This window comes from Babylonia areolata, chromosome 27 (assembly GCF_041734735.1).
Source record: "Babylonia areolata isolate BAREFJ2019XMU chromosome 27, ASM4173473v1, whole genome shotgun sequence".
NCBI lineage: Eukaryota > Metazoa > Mollusca > Gastropoda > Neogastropoda > Buccinidae > Babylonia > Babylonia areolata.
The window spans coordinates 10,003,811-10,023,221 of record NC_134902.1 but is presented as its reverse complement, the minus strand read 5'-3'; the positions used below and the strand labels follow the sequence as shown (position 1 = coordinate 10,023,221).

The 19,411-nt window shown below is 46.0% G+C and overlaps 1 protein-coding gene across 4 annotated transcripts in view; it reads right to left on the bottom strand.

The window, feature by feature from the left end:
- The window catches only part of LOC143301280 (TNF receptor-associated factor 6-like), a 142,539-nt gene that overhangs the window by 64,631 nt on the left and 58,497 nt on the right, over positions 1–19,411 (bottom strand). For 3 of the 4 annotated variants that reach the window (XM_076615461.1, XM_076615459.1, XM_076615460.1), the window contains exons 3-4: positions 13,689–13,845; positions 10,921–11,082 (exon numbers count right to left, since the gene is read on the bottom strand). In XM_076615461.1, the coding sequence (XP_076471576.1) occupies positions 10,921–11,082; positions 13,689–13,845 (319 nt within the window). The remainder of the gene's footprint in view (positions 1–10,920; positions 11,083–13,688; positions 13,846–19,411) is intronic. The other variant, XM_076615462.1, reaches the window with a different exon arrangement.

Here is a 19,411-nt window from a genome sequence, read left to right as displayed (position 1 = left end):
TTTCTTTTTTCCAGGTGGGGCAGTCTTTCGATGAGGACGGGTGGCCACCTCCGCAGTTCGCACACCGGGCTGGATTGACGCAATCGCCCTGGTGCGCCGCCTTCGAACAGGTGCCACACGCCTCTTCCTCCTTACATCGGTCTCTCACGTGTCCGAATTTCTGGCACTTAAAGCATCTCAGGCTTACACTAACTATCAGGTATCCGACCCGAATGTCCTTGGGGACATCCGGGCAGCAGAAGGTGAGGAAGAAAGTGTTGGTCGGGACTCTGTCCGACCCCTTCCTCACCGTCACCCTGTACACGTCGGTCACTCCCTGAGAGGACAGCTCGCTCTTGATCTCGGCCTCAGACACACCTTTCAACTCCGGGCATCTGATGACTCCCTTTGAGCAGTTGAGACCTTTGTGAGGGGAAACCTTCACCGCCCTATCCACGAAAGTGGTCGCCTTGAGGAGGAGCTGTGTCTGCCTTCTGGACTCTGTCTGCACTAAAAACGCTCCGCTCCTCAGTCTCTTGATGGACTTTAGCGGTCCTGCCAGACACTGAAAGCCCTTCTGGACAGCGAAGGGGCTGAGAGCTGACAAGGGCTTGTCGTCATCAGCGCCCTCCACCACAAGCCACGACGGCCAAAATCCAGAGGTCTCAACAACCTCCGAATCTGAGTCCGAATCGTCTGTTCCTTGTCGTCGTCTTTTTCCAAATTTAGGGGGGTGTATTTGTTTGGAATTCATGTTGAAAAAATTGTAAATTCATCCCTCCCTTACCCACCCACCATGGGGTCCAACTTAGGGGCCAGGGTCAAGGGAACACCAGCTTGACCCCTTCCAGGTTTTGGGAGGGATATACGACCAACAGCCTAGCTCCAACGTGTTCCCCCCCCGATCATGCCCAGCTCCCGGGGACAGAGAACCGAGCACTACAGGGGTTACCTTCGTTAGCCTCTAAACTGCCAGTCTTGACCCAGCCCCACGAAGGGGTAGCCGATTGACACACACGGGCCAATGTGTGCCGCCTGTCTTAGGAAAGGTCCGAGCCAAAGGGATGTGTTGAGAGCAGCGTGCTCTCTCAATCCCCAGGATCTCATTCCCCTCCATCACAGGTCGCGCCGCACGGCAAACACGGCGGGCCTGAAGAAGGCCGCAGAGAAAAAAAGAATGTGGAAAAGAAGGCTTGATGGGGAGCTGAGGACAGAAAAGAGGCAGTAAAAAGAAGAATAGAGAATAGCGAAAGGGACAGTGGGTCACGTTTAGTTTGGGCCTCACTCACGACCTGTTCGGCATGGGAAGCCCTATCAGGGGCATCAGTACAAAAACCACCACTTATTCAGCCCTAACAGCTACGATGGCTATGTAGGCTGTCAATTAAGACCTGGGACCAGAGCACCAAACCCCAAGAAGCACTGATGCCCCCGCCGACATAGCTCGCTCGATCACTGGCCACTAAGCCTCCCGACCACGACAAGGCAAAAACAAGTATCAGACCTGGGTGACAAGAATTTTTGATGGAACCCAGGCAGTTTTAGATACTTTGGAATCAGTTTGGAACAGGTATACATAGAATTCTACATTCAATCTATAATGGTAAAAAGCTGAAATAAAGAAAATGTTAAATATTTGGAGTAAGTGTCAGCTTACTACTTCAGGGAGGAAAAAAAATCAGTCTAAAAACTCTTTTTATGTCAAAGTTAATGTACTTCATTGATGTCCCAGACACTGATGGTGCTTTAAAAAAAAATGACTATGTTTTCAGATTATTGTGGAATGGTAAAGTTATTATCTAAATTGTGTACGCCAACTATGTTCAAGAGGTAGACTAAAATGTCAAAAATAAATAATTTTCTGTCAACTCAGTTGGTTGATTAGGCTGTTTATTTTGATTCTCATTTGAAGGAACTTGTTTTGTTTATGTATCTAGGCACTGATTAGTATCTAGACACTGATAAGTTTAAAACACGTGGCACAGATTTTGAAAATACATCAATGAACACTGTGCATAATGCATTCTGGCATAGTATTTTGTAATGTATGAAAGGACAACAATAACTTCCTCAAATATACATGATGTTAATGTATTTTCATAGCATAAACATTTTGGTTAGTAATCATACACTGTTTCTGCTGGATTGATTTCCAACAAGTATATATCAGATTTATCATCTATTGAATGAAGATGGTATTTCGTTATCTTTTGATGTGTTTCAACAGAAATATCCAAACCTGAGGACCCACTCATTACAGTACCGTGACTTTATTGAAGCAATTAAGAATTTTCAAAATACAATAGGTATGTTGTATCAAGGTACAGAGTGCAAAAACAAATGATTTCAATGATAAACAGATAAGAAAACAATAGTATACAAAGACGGACTGATTCACTGCCTCCAGGGGTAATTATATGGAACACCTCTTTTGAAGAACAGAAATGGACAAACAATTTTTGCAAAATGTAATAAAAAAGTGGATTGTCAGCAATTTTTTTTTCTGTCCCATATCTGCTGTTTCAATGGCATTACTTCCATGCCGCTCATTCCTAGTACTCCATAAGGAGCCACACCCGGGTTCGTCTATCGCAGTCACAGTGTCGCCAGTCAGCCACAGGCAACCATCTATGTTAGGTCGTCAGGAGGCCACACACTAAAGGAGATCCTGAACTGCTGATGGTGGTGTTCAGTAGTCCCTGTTCTGATTATACATATTTAGGACACCACCTACTGAGCCCCCTACTGATGACAATAATAGCTTAGCCAGTGGAGCCAGAATGAGTGAGTGTTCCCCCTAGAGTGAAGACCACAACCATGTCCCTCCAACAACAGTCCCCCATGAATCTGTCAACACCAAAGATACTGACAGGACTCACTCCAAGCACAAAGTGGGAGCAGATCAAAACTAAAGTCACCATGAGAGCATAGCATGAAAGGCCACAGAATTTGGGACATTTTTTCTTATTGATAATGAAGATGGAGGAGGAGGATTATGATGACGATGTTGCTACAGAGGTCCATTCATGTTTGGGACTACATCACAAGGTTGTATTCTCCGCTTCCTTTCATGATAATATCCTAGCGTTAAACAGACCTGAGAGATACCGACACTTGTAGTGTTGATCAGGAAATTAGAGCAACACACCCAAAGAAGTATCTGTGAAGTGGATGATATTCGAATGTGTGGTCCCAGTCTTCCCTTTCAAGCCAGCAGCGCACTCTACTCTGCATGGGTAGGAGTCAGATGCGGACCAAGAAACCCACTACCACTTGGAATCGAACCCGCGTCCTCCCAGCCATCGGTCCGTGTTGCTAACCACTTCACAATGGCAGATGGTAGCTGGTGGATATGTACACACGTAAGTGTATTTTAGGAAATTAGAGGAATTATTAAGAAAAAAAGTTAGCCTTTTCCAAAGAACTGGTTTTGTTTGTTGAAGAGGCCAACCAAGGGGTCGAAGACTTCAATGGTGGTACTGACAGTTCCAACCACACAGCAGCCACGCGTGCAGGTGGAGCAGTTGAGGATTGGAATGAGGAATCACCAAACGAGGCTGCCTCAGCAGATGAGGTTTGGTTTCGAGTTCCAGGGGTGGAACGTGTGTCAGGGACTGAAGGTCCAGATACCAGGGATGGGCTGGCCATTTCGGCGCAATGAGAATCAGCTGCAGGCATTCCAATCTGGCTTTCCGTATCACCTTGGACAGAATTGGAAAAGGAGGAAATGCACAGGCAATCAGACTGCACCAGTCTAGAGACAGAGCATCCACTGCCCACACTTCTGGGTCAGCGACCGGAGAGACATAAGTGTGAAGTCTTTTGTTGAACTTTGTGGCAAAGAGGTCCACCATCAGCCGAAACCACCGCTCCCACACCCCCTGAAGGATGTCATTGTCCAGGGTCCACTCTGTGGATGACACTCCTGGATCTGCTGAGAGCGTCTACCAAGATGTTGGCTTTTCCTGCTATGTGTCTCGCTGAAAGTGCAATGCCCTTGTTGTGGCACCAACGGAGGAGAGCCTCGGTCCGCAGAAAGAGGTCTGCTTAATGCACTCCCCCGCCTTTGTTCACATAACATGCGACTGTCATGTTGTCTGTGAACAAACAGATGGTCTTGCCAGTGGCCTCCCCCATGAAGTGCAGGAGAGTCCTGCGAACTGCTTCCAGTTCCAGAACATTGATGTGGCATAGGCGCTCCTCTGGGGACCAAGTCCCTGCTGCATGGAGTGAGTCCATGTGGGCTCCCCAACCCAGGGAGGAGGCGTCTGTGAAGAGTGGCACCTGAAGAGTAGGTGGGGCTATAGGCACCCCCTGTGTCCGAAGAGGGGTGGTTAGCCACTCTGATGTCACCTCGAGGAACCACTTGCCCAGACATATCTGGGTATCCCATGATTGGGTTCTCTGGGACCACCGCAGCCTCAGTGCCCCCTGACGATGGTGCTTGAGAACCCTGCCCAGGGGAATGAGAGGTGCCATGGACTCCATCATGCCCAGGAGAGATGAAAGTGTCCATGCTGTTGCTCGCAAGTGGCTGAGGCGGCCTGCCAGTCGGTCACAGCGATCTGGCGTCGGAGAGACTATCATGGACCACGTGTTGAATCTCATCCCTAAGAAGTCAAAGGACTGACTTGTGGACAGATAGCATTTCTCCTGGTTCGTGAGGAAGCCCAGTTGGGAGCAAAGATCTAGAAGTCTGGCCGTATGACTGGCACAGGGCCTGCGACTGGGCCAGAATGAGCCAGTCGTCCAGGTGCACACAGAGACGATTGGATTCCGACCGGACGATGGACACCAATTCCCGCACCACCTTGGTAAACAGGAAAGGGGCAAGGGACAGACCAAATCGGAGGGCCGAGAACTGGAACACCTTGTCCCTCCACATGAACCTCAGGTACCAACAGGACACCGGATGGATGAGGATATGAAAATAAGCATCTTTCAGATCGATAGAGGTAGCCCAATCGCCCTGTTGAATGGTCTCTTGAATCTGCACCTGTGTGTCCATTTTGAATTTGATTTTGGGGAGGAATTTGTTCATCTTGAATTGGATTTTGGGGAGGAATTTGTTGAGGGAGACAAGTCCAAGACTGGTCTCCACCCTCCCGAGACCTTTGGAATCACAAACAACCGGCCGTAAAAACCGGGGCCCGGGTCCGAGAGTTGAGATATCGCCCCTATGAAGAGTAGGTGTGATATCTTTGTCTCAAAGATGCTCTCCTGCTCCACTGAGCTGGGTGCATAAGGAGGAGGTGGGCGGTCCTCTGCCCAAGACAGCATGTACCCCAACTCTAGCACCGACACAATCCAGTCGTTGAGTCCCAGAGCACACCACTGATGTGCATGCCGGGACAAGTTTCCTACTTGGAGGGGCTGGACGACTGGCAGTGCTGAATCGCGCCCCAGTCATTGGGGGTGCTGCCTTCTGGCCTTGGGCATGGCCGGTCAGCTTGGACGGACATGAAGTGGTTTATTCCTCTGCTGTTGATTCTGTGCACGCCGCTGTGACTTAGGTGGCATGGTATATGGAGGGGCCCTGGTGGCTGGCCTCTTCAATGGCAGCGAACCCTGGCGCCCCTGGGAGGTGTGGGCTAAATATGAAGCCACCTCCATGTTCATCTCTGCCCTGTTGCTGACAAAATGGGGTGCATACTGGCCGAAGAGGGAGTGCTGCTGCACCGGGATGGACCGCAAGGCAGCCCTCTCCTCTACTGGAATGTTGGAGAGGCGGAGAACGGCATCACGTCGAGCCAGCACAGTATTGAAGGGAAGGCTGGTAGCTGTGTCTGCGGCCGCTGTGAGACCAGAGGCTACCCTACTGCCAAAAGTGTTTAACTCACTCAGTACGGCCAGTCCTCTCTTCTCCTCTACAAAGACCCCGCGGATGTCCAGTGGGTGTCTGAATGACCCAACCTTTAGCTTCCATCGTCAGAATTGTGGTATTCTTTGTCAACATTCACCTCTTCAGTATAAGAGCCTTCCGCTTGCAATAATTTGATGATGGTAACTGGGGTGAAACGCTGTTAACGTCGTCTCTTTCGCCGTTCGTATGGAGAGAGTTAACCTCTGGTCGGTAAAGAGGCTTGGTGGGACAGAGGAAGGCAACCCCGTGTCCTGATTAACCGGACGCTGTTCCCACAGCTCATTGGCCCTGTGGAGGAACGCGTCAAAGAAGGTATAAGCCGTGGAAACCTTGAGGAGGCAGCGGCGGGCCAATCTGTCCCACCCTGCTAACGTTTAAAGGGTAGATTAGCTGAAGTGGGAAAGGTGCTGCACTGAGACCAACATCCTGTCCTGCGCGGAGGGCTCCGCTTCCATGTAAGCTGGGTGGTCCTGTGTGTACAAGGACCATACCCCGCCTTTGGAGGAATCTTTAAGGAACTTGCCCAGGGAGGGACTCCCTGCCTGGAGGAGGGATGGAAGCAGCACCCCTAACAGTGCGGGCTGGCTTATTAAGCCATTCCTGCGCCATTAATGGTACTCTGAGTCATCTGGTGGTTCTGGAGTTAGAGTCACATGGCCTAAGGAGGGTCAAGGGTAACAATGCAGCCTGAGGGACCAATTCAGCATGCATGACCCGATTGTGGAGGGTCAGTTCGAGCTTGGCTAAGTCCAAGTTTGGTTCAGGCTGGTCCCTAGGGAGGTGTGGGCTCAATCTGTCCCCCTGGGATGGGGGCAAAGAGTGCTCATCCACTTGTTCGTCCTCCTCCAAAGACAGAGGCTCCCACTCTTGCTCCCAGTCCATCCCCTGCTGGGTGCCATCCCAAGTGGATGTACCTGCTAGGGCGTCCTGTGAGCTGTGGTCAGCCCAGCGGGACAACGGGACAAGCTGGGACAATCCCGAGCGGGGACCATGGCCATAGCTGTTGAAGCGGGCGGGGAGAGTGTGGACCACAGGTCCAACCACTCTTGGGATGGTGGGTGCCACACCTTCTCAGTGAGGGCATCCCTGGATGCAAGAGGGACCGGTGAGTGCTGTGAGGGGACAAACACCCACTCATCTCCCTGTAGGGCCGAGGGCTGGGTAGGTGGGAACCGCAGGCTCCCCCGGGCCAAGTGGGGTGACTCGGCAGCCGTCAGTCCTGACAAGGAGGCCGTTGTGACCATGAAGGTCACTTGTGGGTTGACAGAGGCCTGATTTGTGGAATGAGTGGCAATACTGATCAAGCAGCTTGACCTGATCAACAAGAAATTGATCCCACTTGTCGAGGCCATGTGTGTCACCCTGTGAGATGTGCTTGGTTGGGTCTGGTGGGGAGAGGACGAGGGGTTGGCCCTTGGTTCTCCTGGCAACCCAGCATGCACCATAGGTGTGCCCCAGTACGGGTAGAATGGGGGAAACCACCCTGGGCACCAGCCATCCTGTGACCCCAACCCCAAGGGTCATTGGCGCCTTGACCTCCATGAAGGGAAAAACCTGGCCAAGTCGGAGGGAGGTCAGGTCTGACTTGGGTGTCAATCCCGCCAGAAGACCAGCGGGCTGACTGCCCGGAACCAGCTGACACGCGCGGGCCTCCCCCAGCAGGGAGACCGGCCGGATAGTGGGAAGATCTGCAAAGCAGGTGGCCACGTGCCCAAATCCCCTCCCGTGGGGAGACTGGGGTGGCTTGGCCAAGGGTGGGCAAAGTAGAGGTCCCCCACGGAACCAAAACTTTCTCCCCCACAGATGGAGGTAGGGGAGGGGGGTCGGCAGTGGAGGGAGGAGGGGGAACAGCAATGGGGCCCCTGAGGGCCGTCTCTGAGTGGGGACCAGGGTAACGGCTGGGCACGGCCTCCACTTGGGAGTTCGTGCCTAGCCGTGAGTCCCCACCACCAAGAGGACTTGCCACTCCCTCTTTTTCCTGCCTCGCGCTGGGACACCTCAGGAGGCAATGCTTGTACCCCTTTTCCCCCAGTCCCCTTCATGACCATTGTAATGGTAGGAGTGTCACCTCCGCGATTCGCATCTAAAGATGCATCGCCGCGGTCCCTATAGGGAGAAATCATGAGCTCCAGGCCTGGGAGAGTCTTTTGCAGAGTCTCGATCCAAACATCATGATTCCTGTTGTCGTGGGATGACATACGAGGCATGGTACCCGCGCTTAGGCACCCAGCGAAAATCCGATCCCCAACAGAGAAAGGAAAGACAGGACTGACTGAGAGGTAGAGAAAAAAGTACGATTCGAGGGGGCAGAGTCGAATCGAGTACACAAAATGTAAGAATACAAGAAAATCAAGCCACATGCAGCAAAATAAGGCCAAATGAACACGCTTAATAGCCAAAAAAAGCGTAAGACAAGACAGAGAGTAAACCTGACAAGATGGCGTCGAGAGCCTTGGCCGAAGGGATGAGTCAGTGCCTGTAGCTTTTAGAGGCGTTTGATTGGCTAAGAGCGGACCAGGCAAGACGGGTCAACTTTTCACTGTTAACCGTGTGAAATTTGGCCAAGCAGAGCAAACTGATAGGCCTAGTTTGCATCAGTTTGACATGGTACAGTATATGACACCAAATGGTTTTGTTTGTTGTTAAAGAAGAAATACACACTTACAGAGGTTGACTTGACAATATCATTAGCTTAATGCCCTGTAGACACATGGTATAATGTGGTGCCAATACCAAGAAAAGATAAAATTTGGAAAAAAAACAACCCAATGTTATGACTAAAACGTAGTCTTTTGAAAGTCTTTGGTATCCATACCTTGAATTAACAAATTAACATGTTTGCACACTTGTGAATGATGAACGTCATCTGAAGTTGGTACTGTAAATTTGATTTCAGAGTGTGTTTGTGTGTATGTATGTATGTGAGTGAGTGAGTGAGTGAGTGAGTGAGTGAGTGAGTGAGTGTGTGTGTGTGTGTGTGTGTGTGTGTGTGTGCGGGCACAGGTCTGTGTGCACATGTATGTGTGTGTGTGTGTGTGTGTGTGTGTGTGTGTGTGAACAATTTATTATTTGATGGACTTTGTGGTTCCTTCCACCATTTTCTTTTCTTCCATCCTCCCATCCTCGTTCTCCCCCTGTCCTCAGTCTGTCTCCCTCACTCAGTGTTTTAGTGCATTGGCAAGTGAGATTGTTAAATGTTTATAAAAAACAAAACAAAAACAATTAAGAAACTGGTCTTTTAATTTGGTTGATGTTCTATGTTGGATTAATGTTGTTGTAATGTATATATTTCAAAGAAGGGAATGTTCATTGCAAAGAACAGCTTGAACTGCTAAAACAATATACAACACTTAGGAATGGCAAGAACTGTGGTATCTGATGGTTACACTGGACCACCTCATCACCATAATCAAAGGAGCAGACAAGATGATCTGAACATCAGATTTAGGCAGACACTGATGTAGCTGGTCATGCTACAGCTACTGTATGCCAGGCAGATCTTGCAAATTCATTAAACAAAGGACAAATAACATTATATCTGAAGATGTTCAGTTGACTGACATGAATGTCAAATAAGACACTAGCAAATGCAGACTCTTTGATTGTGTCCACATGCCTGAAGATGTGATAAATTTAATTTTTTTCTGCCTCTTTGTTGCATTGGTACATGATGTATATTAAACATTTAGTTATTAGTTTTATTTATTGGTTCACATGCATCTATTCATTTCGTGCATGTGTGTTGCTAGAAATTGGTGTTTGGAATGGATAAAACAAAACATTCCAGTTCAAAGTGACAAGGGGAATCGTTTTTCCTTCTTTGTCGGCTTTGACATGGGGATTTGTTTGCAATATTCGCAGTTTCAGCCTGTGGCTCGTAGTACACAGCTTTGACACAATGCACAACATCCAAAGCGATTGCTCTCTACCATTCTTCAGAAGGCCGACACCACCTTTACTTGGCGTTGTATTACACTTCGATTATGATTTTTGATTCGGAAGCCAGCGATCAGAATGCCATTGCTCTCTCAGCCAGCATAAACATTCTCTTTGTTAGAGTCAACTTATAAGGGGAAAGCTTTACATGGGCACAAAAATAATGTTGATGCATGTGTGGTATCCACTTAAATGAGGTTGGGTTAACTCACTCTGGATGAACAGTTTTCTCCCTTGCTTTCCCCTGCAGACGACCCATTTGTTAGGGTTAGGAAAAAATCACAAAAAATACAAAAGACAAAGTAACTGAATAAACTCCCTGTACATGACCCACTGACCCCTCTTCTCACATCGTGTGTACGCCCCCCCCCCCCCCTCCCCGAGCCTCCACCCCTTCACAGCCCTCGGAAGCTGAGTCACTGTCAGTAACTTCTTGCTGGTAGCTTTCTTCACTGCAGATACTTTATTCAACGTCTTCATCATCCTCGTCTATGTCAAAACCTTCAGTTTGAAGCATTTCAATCACTTCAGCAGCAGTAAAAGCTGCTGTCGTTATCTAGTTTGCTCCACAAATTTCCACTTGTATCACCTGCAACACCATTTTCGATACGTATGCAGATTAGCTTGTCATGTGGGGTACCAACGTCAACGGCTGGCCAGTGAGTGTATAGTTATGGAACCTCACGAAGAAACTTTCCATTTGACCCTTGACACGTTCGCAATGCCCGGTGTAGCTGCAATTTTTATGTTACCCCATGAGGAAAACGTGGAAATCATCTTAATTGTCGAAACCGCTATAGCATTCTGTTGTCTGGAACGCTACCTTACGTCAGGAACACAATAACGTTCCATCATCCGGAGTGAGTTAAGCAAGGAAAATATATTGAGAAAAGAAGACTCCTGGCCAGGGCCAAGTAATTGTGTCAAATTACATGATAAGACAACTTCAGCGAGATCGACTTAAGTGATGATGATTTATGACGTCATATACCATCGTTTCTTTTAAAAATGAAAATAATAATGAGGATAAATATTCCATGAAGAACAAAACTTGATCTTGACAGCTATAATTCAAATAAAAATACCTGATATCAAGTACCTACAAATGGTCATGCACATACACAAACAAACATGCCCCTCACCTCATACTCAACAGCCAGAAAGCTAGCAGAGCAGTATGGGCAGGGAAGGGAGCGTCGGTCACATGACTGTGTCATGTGTTGCTCCAGGTCCTTGCGCAGCAGAACATGTGTGCACTGGTTGGGGCACGGGACTAATGCCAGCGGACACACGTTTTGATGAACCTGACTCCACATGAATCAGAGAGGGGAAAAAATGCAACATCAGATAATATAATTATTTAGTTTTAGCAAAGTGCAAATCAGCATTGTGTTTTTGGTCATAGAATACCTTTGTTGCTTTATTCTGACTGCGTGCGCATACATGCACACACACACGCATGCACACACACCGGAACTAAATCAGTATGCAATATGTGTAGCTTCCCATGATCACCATGCCACTTCTCCTCAAAGATAGCTACCATAGCAAAGTGCATGCTACCATCATGTTACCCTCATGTGACCTCACTTTTACCATTATGTTGCTATTATTTTCCTTGAGTGTGGCTGCATACAGTACATCCCAAAGTAAATGTACTCAAAGCTAATCTTGTAAACAAAGCCATTGAAGATCATGATAACCACTAAATTAGACAAAAATCATCTGACCATCATCTTTGCAGTTTTTTAGTACATCCACAATGTACTTATAGTCAAATCATAAATTTGGTTGAAATCCCATTTAGAGCAACTCTAAGCATTGTAATTTGCTAATTGCAATATACATGTCTATCTACAATAATTCATATTTATCTATAATTCATCTATCAATTCTGCAGGCTGTTCAAATGAATATAGTTAAGTATAACGATGGAGATGAATCTCTTTTGTCTGATGATTCATTAGAACTAGAAGGTGATAAAAATAACAAAACTGACATCAACATTTGTTGCAGTTCAGTAATTTTATCGTCTGTTCAAATGAATATAGTCAAGTATGAAAATGGAGATGAGTCTCTTGTCTGATGATTCATTAAAACAAGGAGGTTATGAAAAGACAATAACAAACCTGACAGCAACATCTGATGCAGTTCAGTCATTTTATCAAAACAGACAGCTTTTTTTTTATATACTGTGAATGGCCGTGAGGACAGTATTTGTGTGGAAAGTGGAAAGAGGAAAAGGAATGGTGTAAGACGAGAGGTAGTATACCAGTCAGAGGGTGTGGAAGGAGGCATGGTTGTAGACTGAGTGACACCAGTGATCTGTTGTTTTCACTGATAGTGCTGCAGACTGGACAACAGTTAATAATCAATGGTTTTCATGAAACCCTGGGTTAAAGAAAATGCAAAGGACAGGAAAATGTGTTTTTAAGGAGATTAAAGAAGGCACAAACAGATCTGCACAGTATGTTGACATGGTACAGTAGGATATCTAACATATATTTTGCAACTGTTAAGATCTGGATTTCCATCCACAAAGCAGAGAAATGTGCTTGCCTGAAACAGTGGAATTGGACTGACACAAAGGACCGTGATACTGCTTCTATTAATCATAGCCTGACACAAAGGACAGTGATACTGCTTCTATTAATCATAGCCTGACACAAAGGACAGTGATACTGCTTCTATTAATCATAGACTGGCACAAAGGACAGTGACACTGCTTCTATTAATCACACATCAGTTTTTCAGCATTGCAGAATTGACTTTAATCAGACTGATGCTTTTTTGTGTCTGTCAGTCGTGTTAATCATGACATGTTGTCTTTTCACACCAAGCACTGGTACAGTCTACACACTACACACACACACACACACACACACACACACACACACACACACACACACAGACACACACACACACACAGAGACACACACACACACACACACACTTAAACAATTTCACATACTAAAGCATACAACTGACAAGAGTACAAAATTAATTAAATTACAAATTTTGGGGCTGTGGGGTGGGAAGAAGGGGGTGTTTTTCCTAACCTCTTAATTTTTCAAATGACCCATTGATTTTTTAATCTACTGGTTTAATGACCAACATTAACTCTGGGACACATGTTTTAATTTTTTCACAGTTTTTGTCCTTGATCAAAAGGCTGACATGTCTGCAGCAGAGGCAAGCCAGCATGCACAGCAGACACTTTAACTGTCTCATTTGCAAGCTGGAGTGAGTGAGTGCCATCAAAGACCTCCCCTCTCTGTAGGGGGAAACTCTTTGGTGTCAAAGAACTTGACATCTCGCTTTTTGAGGATATGATTGACCTTAAGTTAACTGAACCCATGTTTGTCTTTGTTGGGGTAATTATTCACTTACATGTCTGCACAAGTTGTGATTGTTATCATGAGCTTGGAACCTTTTTTATTTTCTTCGACTGGTATAAACTGACATTAAGAATATCACTTCCAGCTGTATTCTATTTGTTTTCATTTTGCGTGTCATTCTGTGGAGATGCAAATAGTTTGGGTTTTTTTTGTCATACTTCAGAATCCTTATTAATTTTCCTTCACAAAAACATTTACTTTCTGTATGTATCTCTTGTAGTTTTTGTGCTTAAATTTTCTTAATCATTACCCCTGAATAATCAAAATTCCCTGGAAAGGGAAGAGCACTTTTTCTATGCAAAATTCTCTGACACTGGATGGATTAAAAATGAAAACAAATCTTAAAACTTTTTTTTTTTTTTTCAAATCACTTCCAGCTACTCTTAAAAGTAAAAAGGCATCAAGCACCATGCTATATCAGCTCATCCTCAAACTGCACCTAAACCTGAAGCCAGACCAGCCGCAAGTCAGTTCCCTTTCTCAGTTTATGATCAGCCATGCACTGTACTCACAGAAACTTCCTTGACCGTGGTCAGCACATCACAGCCTTGCTTACTGTTGGGGCACCTCACAGTGAAATTCTGAATTTCTCGTTTGGCAAAATTGTCTGGAAACAGATCATTCTCTGATATCTCCTCGTTGTCTGCAGGACACCGCGTGTGAGATTCCCTGTGAACAAAGGCAAGTTGCTGGTATTATTTTTCAAAAACAGACAAACACAGAAAGGGTGATAGGCTGAGATAGAACGGGGCTAGAAAATCAAGACCACCCATAACTGCATACGGAAGGCGGAGGGAGACAAGAGGTAAGAGGTAGGAGTGTCTGGTTCAGAAAGAAACACAGTAAGGCAAGCAGACAGTTGGGAGGAATAGACGTCAGGGACACAGAGAGAGACAAAGAAGCAGTCAGGCAGACAGAAGGGAGCACCAGACTGATTTAAGACAGAACGGCAAACAGAGAGAATGGAGACCTGAGAGAAAGGCAAAGAAGACAGAGATGGTGGGGAAAGACAGACTTCAGAGAGAGAAAGGCAGACAGACCACACAGAGAGGGAGGGATAAAGAAGACAGAGAGACAGAGGGGAAGGACAGAGTACACAGAGAGAGAGAGAGAGAGAGAGACAAAGAAGGCAGACAGAGGGGAAGACAGACTTCAGAGAGAGAGAGAGGGAAACAAAGGTAGACTGAGGGGTAGGACAGACCAGAGAGAGAGAGAGAGAGAAAGCAGGCAAACAAAGGGAAAGGGCAGACTTCATAGACAACACTGAACACTGAATTGTTTATTGTACATTGGCCATGGGCCCTTATACAAACAATGGGGGTTGGGGGGGAGGTTAGGTGGTCGGGGCAATGGGATGGACATAGCAGCAATTATCAAATACCATCAGTAAGTTTCCTTCCGTTCAGAGCATGAAAAGAAACTGACAAATTCTGATTATGTTTCTCATTTTTTGGCTTGAGAAGTGTTCCAAAATCAATTATAGAGTCATCCAGAAATGCTTCTCAGGTCCCTGTACAATGTACACTCAAATAGTACATGTTCTTTAAATTTTCAATGTAAGATTTACAACATATACAAAATCAATTATTGAGTCATTCAGAAATGCTTCTCAGAGGTCTCTGTACAATGTACACTCAAATAGTACATGTTCTTTAAATTTTCAATGTAAGATTTACAGCATATACACATCTTTTTATCTGTTGAATCACTGTATCTGTGTAGATTATTATCAATTTACAGCTGTGTGACAGCTACACTGTAACAATATACGTCAATGCTTGAGATACATACATCTCTTTTTCAAAACAGTTTTAAACAACATGTAGCACGTATATCTGTCACTTTCTCTCAAGGATTCAGTCCATTCTTGTGTGAACAAATCAATAAGCTTTTGCTTCAAAGCACTAAGAAAGATTTTTACATTACCAACACCATATGCCATACAATATCAAGACCTGTTTCACAGAGAATCTTCCTAACGTGTGTTACTCAACAGTGTTTCCCTGACATATCTAAATTCATTAACATGTGATATGCTTGATACGGTAATCGATGAGGCTCCATGGAAATCAGCTTTAACCAGTATCCTATGCAGCTTATATAAGACTTTACAAAAAGTGGATATTGACTTAATTCACCATACACCATTTTGTTAGGCATTTTAACAGGTACCCCTAAAAATTGTTTACAAGCCAGCAGATGTATTTTCTCTATATGATCTAAGTGGGGTGATGGCCTAGAGGTAACGCATCCGCCTAGGAAACGAGAGAATCCAAGCGCACTGGTTCGAATCACAGCTCAGCCGTCGATATTTTCTCCCCCTCCACTAGACCTTGAGTGGTGGTCTGGATGCTAGTCATTCGGATGAGATGATAAACTGAGGTCCCATGTGCAGCATGCACTTAGAGCACGTAAAAGAACCCACGGCAACAAAAGGGTTGTTCCTGGCAAAATTCTGTAGAAAAATCCACATTGATAGGAAAAACAAATAAAACTGCATGCAGGAAAAAATACAAAAAAAATGTGTGGTGCTGTAGTGTAGCGACGCACTCTTCCTGGGGACAGCAGCCTGAATTTCACACAGAGAAATCTGTTGTGATAAAAAGTAATACAAATTGCGCTTATAGCTTTTAGAGGCGTTTGATTGGCTGAGAGCGGGCGGGCCCGTCTTTTCACCGTTAGCCGCGCGAAATTTGGCCAAGCAGAGCAAACCAATAGGCCTAGTTTGCATCAGTTTGACATGGTACAGTATATGACACCAAAAAATCTGTTGTGATAAAAAGAAATACAAATACAAACAAATACATATCTAAGTGGTCTCCAAATTTCTGATGAATAGAAGAGAATGGTCAATATTTTTATGTAAAAATCCTAAAACATGTCATTTCTGTGTATTCCTGAAACACATTATATAATCACATAAGAGAATTACAGATTTTTTACCTTTAGTTACAAAACACTGAGTATCCAGTTAGGGGCTAATTTTTGTTGCAAATGTGTAACTTGGGTAGCAATAACTGTTCACAACTTCAAAAGCAACTCCATCAAAAAAACAGTTAATCATTTCAAGCCAATGGTCCTCCTCTTTCAAAAAACCATATATATTTACACTTATCTTCATCTTATCACAGCACATCTTTAAAATATGTAACCCAGTCGGTGTTGTTGACAGCAAAGCAAAATCATCTGCAAAGAACAGAATAATTCATGACACTTAGAAGTAACTGAACTCCATGCCTTCTTTATTCTGAAACATGATCAGCCAACTGAAATGAAATGAAATGAAATTATGGTGCTTAGAGCCTCGCCGACCACTAAGGCCATCTCAAGGCTATCGCCGCGTCAATAACTACTACAAGGATAAAAAAACAACAACCAATTAAAACGAGTCACCACTTCAAACTTTCACTCCAAAGTTAAAAGAAAACTTCCATAGTTTAAAACCTTCAAATCTGGTTAAAAAGGTTCACTTCTTTTAAGAAGTCCATCAGCGCCCACGGAGGGACATCACAAAACAAAGTCTTCAAAGAAACCACCGTGTAATGTCTGCATCTAACGTCATGCAGATCCCAACAGTCAAGGAGCACGTGTTTCACGGTGAGAGGCTCGTCACAGGGAATGCATCGAGGGGCCTCCTCCCCCTTCAACAAGTAAGAATGAGTAAAAAAAAGTGTGCCCCGTACACAGTCTGCACAGCACAGACTCCTCCTTTCTGTTCTTCACCCCCGAAGGGAGGGTCTCTTTTAGGTCCGGACGGATCTGGAAGAGCTTGTTGTCCGTCTGGGTGTTCAATTCCTCTTGCCAAAGATCCTTAACGTAAGTGTTGACCTTCCGCTTCATGTCTGTATAGGGTACCAAGGATCTGGACAATTCTTTCTTTACAGCGTTCCTGGCCAGCAGGTCCGCCCTTTTGTTACCACGAATGCCAACATGTCCGGGAACCCAGGCCAACACAACCTCGTATCCTTTCTTCGTTGCAAGAGTAAAAGTTTCATAAAATTCCAGCAGTTTGGGATGAGTGATATTCCTGCAGGCTATCGCCTCCAGGGCTGACAAGGAGTCGGAAAAGATCATGAATCTCTTTTGTTTCGAAGAGAGAACCATTTTAACCGCCAGAACCAGTGCGGTCAGTTCCGCAGTGTACACCGAGCTGTCAGACAGGATGTGTTCCGTTGAGGGCCAGTCAGGAAAGGCGGGACAGAACACAGATGCGGCGACTCCGTCCTCTGACTTGGAACCGTCAGTGAAGATGCTTTGAAAAGTGGGGAATTTGTGGCACAGTTCCGAAAAGTAAGTTCTGTAGGCCAGAGAACTGGTGGTGTCCTTACGGTACGAGGCCAGATCGAATCGGACCTCAGGTGTTGTAAAGGTCCACAGAGGGCTGTGAGGGAACTTAGAGAAATCCGAGATGCCACCGACATCCAGATCGGCCTTTTCTAAGTGCGGCTGAATGCGGAGTCCGAGAGGAGGTATGCAGTTTGGGTTGTCTGTAAATTTCTTATCGAAAGGGTTGTTGAATACAGCGTCGTAAGCAGGGTTTGTAGGTTCAGAGAACAATTTCAAATAATAGTTCAGGGTCAGCTTCAGTCTGCGGTTGGAAAGAGGCAGTTCCCCCGCCTCTGCGTACAGGCTGTGCACAGGGGTGGTGCGGAAAGCACCTAAGCTGAGACGGAGCCCTTGGTGGTGTACAGGGTCCAACAGTTTCAGATAGGACGGTCTGGCCGAGCCGTATACAACACTTCCATAATCCAGTTTGGACCGGACCAGGGCTCTGTAGAGGTGCAAGAGAGTTCTCTTATCAGCACCCCAGTTCGTGTGTGCCACAACTCGGATGATGTTCAGGGCTTTTTGGCAAGATACTTTCAGCTGTTTAATGTGGCTGAGGAAGTTCAGCTTCTGATCGAAGACGACCCCTAGAAATCTGGCTTCCTTGACCGCCGGGATGGTGGATGTTCCCAGACGGATTTCAGGGTCCGGATAGAACTGGCGAAAGTTATGAAAATGGATGCATTCAGTTTTGGAGGATGAAAACGTGAAGCCATTCCCCTCTGCCCAACACTGGATTTTGTTGACGCAGAGCTGAAGCCGTCGCTGGATGCTGGCGTACGTGCTGCCGGTTACATATAAGGCAAAATCATCCACGAACAGCGATCTGTCTGATCCTTTCTGAACGGATTGAACGATGTCATTAATTTTGATGCTGAAAAGAGCTGGCGACAGGATGCTCCCTTGCGGGACACCCAGCTCCTGCTCGTGAATGTCGGACAGGGTGGTGCCGAGTCTCACCTGGAATTGTCTGTCTTGTAAAAAATTGTGGATGAACTGAGGCAGGTGTCATCGGAAGCCGAGCTTGTGCAAGTCGGAAAGAATACCAAATTTCCACGTGGTATCGTAAGCTTTCTCCAAGTCGAAAAATATTGCCACCACATGTTGTTTGTTGACAAATGCATTTCTTACAGTGGTTTCCAGACGAACCAGATGGTCAACGGTAGAGCGATGCTTGCGGAAACCGCACTGTTCTTTCGCCAGAAGGCCGTCGGTCTCTAGTTTCCACATCAGTCTACCGTTGACCATCTTCTCCATCAGTTTGCAGATGCAGCTGGTCAGTGCAATTGGGCGGTAGTTGGAGGGGTTCGAGGGGTCTTTTCCCAGTTTCGGCAGCGGGATTATGAGGGCTTTCCGCCAGGAGGGTGGAAAGAAGCCTGTGACCCAGATGTGGTTATAAACTTTAAGCAGGGTGTCCAGACAGGTTTGGGGAAGGTGCTTTAGGAGTTTATAATGGACCTCGTCCATTCCTGGACAGGAATCCGTACAGGTCTGAAGGGCAGATTTAAGTTCGTTCATTGTGAAAGGGAGGTTGTAATTCTCTGTGTTGTCGGAAGAGAAGTTACATGGTGTTTTTTCCGACAGGTTTTTGGTTTTAAGAAAGCAAGCAGATTTGTTAGCAGATCTCGAGTTCTGTTCTATTGTGGAGGCAAGCAAATTGGCAACTGCTTTCTTCTCTGTGACCAGAGCGTCGGAGAGTTTAAGATGGTGAAAGGTCGGGCATACGTTTTTGCCCTTAATTCTTTTTAAAACCCTCCACACTTTCTTCTTGGGTGTGTTGGAGGTTAAGGAAGAGCAGAAATCTCTCCATGACTTCCTCTGGCTCTTTTTAAAAACATACCTGGCTTTCGCCCTCAGCTGTTGATGGGTTCGAACGCTATCGGTCTCCGGTCTCCGAAAGACGCGTCGC